The following is a 10,564-nucleotide window of genomic DNA, read 5'->3' as shown; positions in this document are numbered from 1 at the left end:
TGATGTTAAGGATTCCATCAAGGCACAATCTAGTACTCATTATTCGGTCGCTTTTCCTGTTTGCATTTACCAGGCAAGACTTCAAATCCTTTGACAGAATGATTCCTACATCATTTCTTCCCAGACTGTTTGCCCCGCTATACAGCAGTTTGAAGCCATTACCAAGCTTTGATCCCTTTCCACCGAGTTTCCTGTACACAAAGAATTTCAATGTTGCTTCTCTCCATTAAATCCGCAACTTCTCTTCCTCGTCCAATCATTGACCCAACATTCAACGTGCCTATTCTAAGTTGAGCTAGCTTCTTTAACAGAGCCCGCCCTTGACTCGGTAGCCTTCGCACACTTTTACACAGGGGCAGGCGATATCCTTGCGCGTCACCTATGAGGAACGCCCTAGCTGTTTCCGAGGCCGAACTTAAATAACTTTCCATGTTTATTTGGTTTTGGCTGGCGTTTTACAGTCGGATGCCCTTCATGACACCAACCCACAATCTGTTGGGGAAAACAGAGTTAACTGAGAATAGAAACTCTCAGCCCTCCAAACACTAGTCTGTTCACCGATCCAGCTTTCCGCTGGGGTTGGATACCCAACTTCCACTGGGTTGCTCGGCTTAGCAGGGGACACCCCGGGCAGGTCAGTGCTTGGAGTTGGAGTGGAGGGACTATGAGGATTCTCTTCTTCTGAATCCTGATGTTATTGATGCTGTTGGCCTGCATCATCGCATCACACTCCCATTTGTCCAGATCTCCAGATCTGCGAGACCACCCTAGGTTGCTTCCGATGGCCTGCAAGACTTCACCATACACAGGCGTTTAAGTTGTTGCTTACCACTAGGGAGAGTTGTTACATTGATAATAAAACCCATGGCGCTACAGCCATAACGGGCCTTGGCGTACGAAGCGACCGCTGCTCAGCCCGAAGGCCTGCACATTGCGAGATGGCGCGTGGTCAGCACAACGGATACTCTCGGCCGTTAATCTTGGGTTTCTAGACCGGGGCGCTATCTCACCGTCAGATAGCTCCTCCGCATATACTAATTAAATATACTACCGGGCGAGTTGGTCGTGCGGTTAGAGGCGCGCGGCTGTGAGCTTGCATCCGGGAGATAGTGGGTTCGAATCCCACTGTCGGCAGCCCTGAAGATGGTTTTGCGTGGTTTCCCATTTTCACACCAGGCAAATGCTGGGGCTGTATCTTAATTAAGGCCACGGGCGCTTCCTTCCAACTCCTAGGCCGTTCCTATCTCATCTACACCATAAGGCATATCTGTGTAGGTGCGACGTAAAGCCACTAGCAAAAACAAAATTTAATATACTGCTGACTTTGAGAATGCACCTAATGAAAAACTAAACAGCAATACGGAAGATAACTTTACTATGCGTTCGTATAACTTCGTCATCTTTTCCGTAACTTCAGAATCACATTCATGGGGCTCGGAGTTCGGCCGACCTTGCAATGGGGTTTTGGAGTTCGTGCGCTAGCCAGCATGCGGATTTACTAGAGAAAGTTCAACTAAATTATAATATCGCATACAAATTCTAAATCAATAAATTCATGAAGTATTTAAAATTTGAATGGAAGCGACCATGCACACTACGCGCCTGCGCACCTCACACATGAGTTTGGGTGACCTGTAGGCCTACTATGTATGCTAAGGCCCATATACTAGCGCCACCGGCGAGAAAAGGTTGACTAATGCTGCTCGAAAATGGTCTGTTGTTTTGGCAACGATAACAGCGATGCCATATTTAAAGCTTTCGTCACGCGAGTTGGCTTGCTCTCAGTCGCTTTTGTGGTAGTATTTGGAGTGGTACTGTTTTAGTTGTTGCTGCTTTATGTATTTACGTGTTTGTTTTCTGAATATTATTTTCGTTGTTAGTTTATCTTTTGGAAGTTAATCAGTTGCCAGCTGTACAGTTCTACTCCGTATTTAACATGTGCATTTGTTGAGGTTATTGTCTGTTAGTGATTATGAAATCTCGGCAATGATGTGTTCTGTGTTAAATGATGGAATCAATAGCTCGATCTTCAGAAAGGGTCAAAATTTATTGAATTGCATTAGGCCTACATATTTTATTAAACACTCAGGGCCGATTGCAGAAACGGTATTTAGACCATGGCTACGGTTAAACAATGCCTAAGTATGGCTGCCGCATTGCGGAGACGTTATTTATCACTTAGACACTGTCTAAAACCTATGCTCAACCCGTCATGTTTAAACACTACGGAGGGCACTGTTTAACCTCAAATGAGAGGAGTGAATCACAATCAGAGATTATGTATCATGAAATAGGTATGTAATTTGTATTATCATGTTGAGACGATTCCGGGAAGAAAGGTTAGTACGACGGCCTCTCTGTGGGTCGCCCGCTGCTAAACCGCAGCAATTCGTTTGACATGCACTGGGAGATAAATCTTAAAATAAGGTTTCGCTTTTCGAGAGACTTGTTTCTTAGGACTGACTAAGTGACAGTGCGATAACTGTCAACTTGAATACAATTCTTGGCAACCGATATATTTTATTATATACATGGGGTAATTTCCATGGAATTATAGGTCACTTCGACTACATACATAGCCTATCAGATTTAAGTGTCCCGATCGTCAGAGGGCTGACACATACATCAACCGGGAGGGAATCGTTTATATTTACTGCCAAGTAAACACACATAATAGTGAAAACTAAAAAGTAGGTTGTATGGGGTTTATATATATAATCGTATTCATTTTCGGCAACTGTCAGATAGGAAAAGGCAAGTGGTGGTGATTATTGTTTGAAGAGGACTGGGGAAGAAGAACCGTGGCCATAATAACATCCCTAGTATTTGCCTGGTGTAAAAATAGGAAAATTACAGAAAACATTTTTCATGGCTGCCGATGATGCGTTTCGACCCTACGATCTCCAGAATGCAAGCTACATCTACAGTATATGGCCCGTACAACACACTCGGTTACACATTACTATAGCTTTACCTTCCCTTCGTCGAAGCTACCATATTTATGAAAAGATTACTCACTGTAAGAACGCTATAATGAAAGCTACACTTCTTCGTACGGTGGCGTGTCGCTTTAGTGTCGATAATATTATGAGATTTAATTTCCACCGAAAGCGATACTCTTATTTATCTGTGGGCAGGTCATGCTCAGCCATATTTGAGTAATGTGTAGGAAGACAAACAGCTGACTGGCGTTCGACGCGCGCACCGACGAATTTCATTGGTTGCGACTTCTGTCTCCATTTTCAAACCCAAATTGAAACCTTAGGTGATGTCTAGTTAAACATTGACTGAGCATTGTTTATGCAATGGAAGATCGTGCTAGATTTATACGTTTAGGTAGACGATGCCTAAGCCTTAAAACTAGTCATCATTTTTGCAATCGGCCCTCAGCCTGTATGAACTGGTGATATGCCGCAATGGAGGTAACTAGGATAACGTAGCGAACTTCATAGTTACTGCTTTCGCCGCTCAAATGTCAGACTCCAACTCTCGTGGGCCTTACTTATAATTCAAGGATTCATGGGAATCCTGTCAGTACTATTAGCGACATTACGACTTTTGCTATTGGCAACACTGGTATGTACTGGCTTTTCTTCCCAAGCTACCTCCGCGTGGGTTAAGATATTGATGTCGTCTGACCTCGGCGCCCCACGGGCGATAAAGCGTCTCGAATATGGTATTACTATTACTCTCTCTCTGTTATTTTAAGAATACGAACAGTTTCCTGTTTAAGAAAGTGCTGAGCCTTGGAACATGAAAAAGCTTTCAATCTGACCATGATGCATATGGCACTACTTATGTTCTGGATGTTTAGCATTCCTTTCTTCAGCAAAAGCAATACAAAATACAGTAATGGGACAGTCGGAATCTTCAAGGTGGTTGTTTGAGTCTCCTACTCTGTGTGTGTGAGAACGTAGAATACATAACTGGTACCTCCTGCCTGTTGTAAAAGGCGGCTGAAAGGGGCTCCCAACTTGGGAACCGAGCGACTTTGGTTGTGCTGTTCGCTTCACGTAGCTGTGAGCTTAAATTCGCGAGATTGTGGGTTCGAAGCCCAGTATCGACAACCATAAAGATTTTCTTTCATAAACATCCCCCGACCCCCATGGCACTACAGCCGTTGAAGGGCCTTGGCCTACCAAGCGACCGCTGCTCAGCCCGAAGGCCTGCAGATTACGAGATGTCGTGTGGTCAGCCGACGAATCCTCTCGGCCGTTATTCTTGGCTTTCTAGACCGGGGCAGCTGTCTCACCGTCAGATAGCTCCTCATTTCTAATCACGTAGGCTGCATGGACCTCGAACCAGCCCTCAGGTCCAGGTAAAAATCCCTGACCTGGCTGGGAATTGAACCCGGGGCCTCCGGATAAGAGGCAGACACGCTACCCCTACATCACAGGGCCCACCTCAGCTTTATCGTAACCACGTTGCGAAACCATTGTGGTTACAAGACATGCTTGTAAACACAAGAAAAATCACGTGGCCTACAACTCCAACGAAACTACGCACATAAACTATGTTAACAGCGCGCGAACCACACAATTACGGAGTCGCAAGCGCGCGCTAGCCTCTCTCGCTTGTAGGACGGTTGCCGTCCCGAATTCGCAGCTGTAGAACACACACGATGCTGTAGTGAGTGGGAACACGATACACGAAGGCGACGGACGACGGTACTGTAGAAGACAAGTTGTGCGGCTGGGATCACAAGGAAACAGCTTGCACCAGCGAACGCTGTCTGATACGGCAAGACCAGTACCCCGAAAATTGAAGTTTTATTGATACTGCAGTTCAAAAATTAACTGCTCAGTGAATGAATAAATTGCATGTTTGAAGTCATAATAGTGAGAACTTTTCTACCAGTCAGAAATTACCATAGTTCATTTAGAAAACAGCGTTGCTGTCCATATCTCCATTTGTCTATATCAATAATCTATGTATTAAAAACATTTATGAAAACGTCCGGCTCCATGGCTAAATGGTAAGCGTGCTGGCCTTTGGTCGCAGGGGTCCCGGGTTCGATTCCCGGCAGGGTCGGGAATTTTAACCATCATTGGTCAATTTCCGTGGGTGTATGTGTTGTCTTCATCATCATTTCACCCTCATCCCGACGCGCAGGTCGCCTACGGGAGTCAAATCAAAAGACCTGCACCTGGCGAGCCGAACCCGTCCTGGGATCTCCCGGCACTAAAAGCCATACGCCATTTCAGTTATGAAAACTAAAGCCAGTCAGTCCGGCCAATTTCCTTCATTTTTTAACTGAAAGGTATTCATGCACAGATTAGTCATCGGTTACTATAAATTACTTAACTTCCGCCTTCCTCAAATTATTTGATTTTTTCAATTTTTTGTCTCTTTTAAGCAATCATATCTTTGGTTCTAATTGAGGTGCGGAGTTCGTTTTGGCCTAAGAACACTCAGCGGATCAAGCTCTTTCATTTCAGCTCTTACCTATTCAAATTGGTTGATTTTGAGGAAAGTTATGAGTGCACATTCAATTTGATATCTCATTTCTTCAACATTTTTTCTCATAGAAGCAATCATATCTTTCGTTCTAATTGAGGTACGCAATTCGTTTTGGTATTAAAACACTCAGTGGATCAAGCGCTTTCTTTTGAGGTAATAACTACTTAAATTGCTTGATTCTGATAACAGTTATGAGTACATTTGTCTCCATGACGAAGATCTTTGAAGGACTTTTTAACAGTTCGGCGCGTAGTGGTGTTCCAAGGAACGTTTCATTCAATTTCTTTGTGTGATGTATTTTCAAGTGTTTTGTTGACATAATATTACATTCTATTACCGCAGCAGATCATGTGCTTTATTTCATTAACTCGAAACTTTGCAAATACATCCGTGAAGATAGTAACGAACAACACCATACTTTTGTACATTGCGGGCGGCGCCAGCGGGAAACTGCTAGTAACAATAAAATTATACCTGCCAACTTTTAGAGAAAAAAAATAGGAGGATTATTTTTCATTCTTCGATTTTATCGCGTATATTGCGCCACGGTCTCGATGAAAGAAGGCCTAGAAGTACAAGGCGAATTGACCATTACTTTTTAAATCTTAAACACAAGAAATGTAACAAACACGGAACAAAATGCATAATAGTTTCCTTTACTAGCCTGTAACACGAACAGAAATTCAATTTTATAGGTATCTCTCAACACTTGGAGATAATGTTTGTTATGTTTTGTGGCAATAATGTGAAGAGAAAATACCAGAAACTGTCACCGACACAGCTCTCTGAAAGACATTCAACTCTTTCGCCAAATTATGAACTATGAATGAACACACATGCACTGAAATACGCAAAACTACCACATACAAAACAGATCAGTATGTCTCATACATTATTAACATTCGACTTCGACAGGGGGAAAAGCACATACCACAAGAAAAATCACGTAGCCTACAACTCCAACGAAACTACGCACAGAAAGGATGTTAACAGCGCGCAAACCACCCGATTAACGGAGTCACTGGCGCGCGCTAGCCTCTCTCGGTTGTAGGACGATTGCCGTCCCGAATTCCCAGCTGTTGAGTAAAACACATACGATGCTGTAGTGAGTGGGAAACACGATACACGAAGGCGACGGACGATACACTTGCCAAATAAATACACTTGAGTTGTATAATTGGATGGTTCTGCTGCCTCCGCCTCCACAGAGCTCCAGGGGCCCCCTCCCCCGCCACCGCACGGGGGGGGGGGCTTCCCAGGGGCCTCTTCCAGTGCTGCCAACTTAACCTTACTAGCGCGAAATTTGAATTGGTAAACAAAGCCACGTGCTTTTTGACAAACAACGCATCGCTAACCTCAGTACTGCCATCTTGACGGGCCTAAACCTCAATGCTGCAAACTTAACCTCACTAGCGCGAGATTTGAATCGGTAAACAAATCCACAGCTGTCATCCGCCATCTTTAATCAACAGAGCACCGTGCTGCCCTCTTTAGCTACATATTTTTGAAATGTGGTGGCGGATAATTTGAAAAATGCTTTTTGATAGCAGCCATCTTTAATCGACAGAGCACCGTGCAGAAATCTTTAGTTGAAATGTGGTGGCAGGCAATTCCACGTGACAGCAGCCATCTGGAATCAAGAGAGCACCGTGCTGCACTCTTTAGTTGAAATGTTGTGGCGGCAATTTGCAAACTTCTACGTGCTCTTGTTTGGAAACAAAGCCACGTGCTTTTTTGACAGCTAACATCCGCCATCTTTAATCAAGAGAGCACCGTGCTGCACTCTTTAGTTGAAATGTGGCGGCGGCAACTTGAAAACTTCTACGTGCTCTTGTTTGGAAACAAAGCCACGTGCTTTTTTGACAGCTACCATACGCCATCTTTAATCAAGAGAGCACCGTGCTGCACTCTAGAGTTGAAATGTGATGGCAGCAATTTGAAAAATTCCACGTGCTCTTGTTTGGAAACAATGCCACATGCTTTTTCGACAGCTACCATCCGCCATCTTTAATCAAGAGAGCACCGTGCTGCACTCTTTAGCTAGATACCTTTGAAATGTGGTGGCGGCAAATCCGAAGTGCTTTACAAACTCACGTGCTTTCTTGATAGCTGTCATCCGCCATTTTTAATCAAGAGAGCACAGTGCTGCACTCTTTAGCTACATACCTTTGAAATGTAATGGCGGCAATTTGAAAAATTCCACTCGCTCTTGTCTGGAAAAAACCTACGTGCTTTTATGACAGCTGTCATCCGCCATCTTGCATCGCAAACCTCATTGCTGCACTCTTTAGCTACATACCTTTGAAATATGGTGGTGGATAATTAAAAAAAATTCTACAGCAGCTATCTCTCGACGATAATTGCACAAGATGGTGCCTATACGTGACTCCTTAAGGGTGCTTACGCAAGATGGCTGCTATACATAGGTTCTTATGAGACTCCCTTGGGATGCTTGCGCAAGATGGCGGCTATACATGGCTCCTTATAAGACGCCCTAGGGATGCTTGCTCAAGATGGCGACTGCTCTTATAAGACGGCTTAAGGGTCCTTGCATAAGATGGCTTGAGACGCCCTAAGGATGCTTGCGCAAGATGGCGGCTATACACGACTTCTTATGAGACGCCTTAAGGGTGCTTGCGCAAGATGGCTGCTGCACTTATCAAGAAAGATAGCTTAGAGGCTAACGTGCCGTGCTAGTTCGATTCATTAAATTTGGGGCTTAAATTCAAAATGTTAAATATCTCGAACACGGTGCGTCGTAGAGCAAAACGGACAAAATTTTTCTGCCTAATTCGCAGTATGAGGAACATGATAGCATAACAAAAACATAGTCTAATGATGAGATCAACGGTTCGGTTCCTACTTAGGTCCTTTGGCATTTGCTCCGTTTTAGCTTGTATTGAAGCAAGTTTTTGTGGGTTTTACAGAAATGTCGTTTGACATCCTATTTGACTTCCTAATTCTTCCTCTCAAAAATTCTAAATTTCAAAACCTGAATTCAATTTTCCATGCCTTACAAAGTTCCTACCCACATTTTCTACCTCCAGTAACCCACCCTAAACTACCCCTCCTTCATCCCTATCTTATCCTTTCTCACCACCTTTTAACTTTAAACCCTTTTAATCTTTTCTTATCCACTAATCTTCTTTCTTTATTAACTTATCCTATTTTTCTTTTCACCTCTAAAAAAAAAGCTACATTGCCACCTTCATTTTGGACCCTCACTTTCAAATTTAAACTCATACCTTGCGTCCGCCAACTTCGACTACTTCAATCACGACCTGAATTTTTTTAATATTCAAGAAATAGCGTACTGTGCATACACGTCAACTGTTCTAAAAATTTTCAAGATCATAATTACGTATTCAATTATATTGAATCGTATTATAAGTACACTGACTGACAGAGTAAATGCAACACCAAGGAGTGGTCAGAACTTTATGCCAATTGCAGGGTAGACTGACGTCACTGAGGTATGCTCATGATGTGAAATGCGCCGCTGTGCTGCGCACGTAGCGAACGATAAATGGGACACGGCGTTGGCGAATGGCCCACTTTGTACCATGATTTCTCAGCCGACAGTCATTGTAGAATGTGTTGTCGTGTGCCACAGGACACGTGTATAACTAAGAATGCCAGGCCGCCGTTAACGGAGGCATTTCCAGCAGACAGACGACTTTACGAGGGGTATGGTGATCGGGCTGAGAAGGGCAGGTTGGTCGCTTCGTCAAATCGCAGCCGATACCCATAGGGATGTGTCCACGGTGCAGCGCCTGTGGCGAAGATGGTTGGCGCAGGGACATGTGGCACGTGCGAGGGGTCCAGGCGCAGCCCGAGTGACGTCAACACGCGAGGATCGGCACATCCGCCGCCAAGCGGTGGCAGCCCCGCACGCCACGTCAACCGCCATTCTTCAGCATGTGCAAGACACCCTGGCTGTTCCAATATCGACCAGAACAATTTCCCATCGATTGGTTGAAGGAGGCCTGCACTTCCGGCGTCCGCTCAGAAGACTACCATTGACTCCACAGCATAGACGTGCACGCCTGGCATGGTGCCGGGCTAGAGCGACTTGGATGAGGGAATGGCGGAACGTCGTGTTCTCCGATGAGTCACGCTTCTGTTCTGTCAGTGATAGTCACCGCAGACGAGTGTGGCGTCGGCGTGGAGAAAGGTCAAATCCGGCAGTAACTGTGGAGCGCCCTACCGCTAGACAACGCGGCATCATGGTTTGGGGCGCTATTGCGTATGATTCCACGTCACCTCTAGTGCGTATTCAAGGCACATTAAATGCCCACCGCTACGTGCAGCATGTGCTGCGGCCGGTGGCACTCCCGTACCTTCAGGGGCTGCCCAATGCTCTGTTTCGGCAGGATAATGCCCGCCCACACACTGCTCGCATCTCCCAACAGGCTCTACGAGGTGTACAGATGCTTCCGTGGCCAGCGTACTCTCCGGATCTCTCACCAATCGAACACGTGTGGGATCTCATTGGACGCCGTTTGCAAACTCTGCCCCAGCCTCGTACGGACGACCAACTGTGGCAAATGGTTGACAGAGAATGGAGAACCATCCCTCAGGACACCATCCGCACTCTTATTGACTCTGTACCTCGACGTGTTTCTGCGTGCATCGCCGCTCGCGGTGGTCCTACATCCTACTGAGTCGATGCCGTGCGCATTGTGTAACCTGCATATCGGTTTGAAATAAACATCAATTATTCGTCCGTGCTGTCTCTGTTTTCCCCCCAACTTTCATCCCTTTCGAACCACTCCTTCTTCGTGTTGCATTTGCTCTGTCAGTCAGTGTATATATATGTACATTTTCGTGAACTAAGCATATACTTGATCATTAATCTATCCTTCAATCTCTGTCAGCGTATGAAACTACAGCACTTGACGTTGTAAACACCGCGCCGATCTTCTGGAGCTTGCAAGTTACTTCGGTTGACCTGCTCGTCTTCGGCTTCTTCATGACTTTAGATCTTCATATTTGGATTGTGTTGTGACTTTGTGCCTGATGGTTTATGCAGTCTTGCTCATTTAACTGTTCTCTGCTTTTCGTGAACATTGTGAGACAGTGCCAAACATTGCGAGTGCCGTGC

General features: G+C 45.1%; 1 protein-coding gene across 1 annotated transcript in view; it reads right to left on the bottom strand.

The window, feature by feature from the left end:
* Positions 1 to 510: 510 nt before the first annotated feature.
* The window catches only part of LOC136884399 (histone acetyltransferase p300-like), a 185,372-nt gene continuing 175,318 nt past the window's right edge, over positions 511 to 10,564 (bottom strand). Inside the window, 1 exon segment of the mRNA XM_068229923.1 lies at positions 511 to 794. Within this exon segment, the coding sequence (XP_068086024.1) occupies positions 511 to 794 (284 nt within the window).

The sequence above is a fragment of the Anabrus simplex genome, chromosome 12 (genome assembly GCF_040414725.1).
Source record: "Anabrus simplex isolate iqAnaSimp1 chromosome 12, ASM4041472v1, whole genome shotgun sequence".
NCBI classification, from domain to species: domain Eukaryota; kingdom Metazoa; phylum Arthropoda; class Insecta; order Orthoptera; family Tettigoniidae; genus Anabrus; species Anabrus simplex.
Note: the sequence above shows the minus strand (reverse complement) of the source record. Positions and strands in the feature narration are given on the sequence as shown.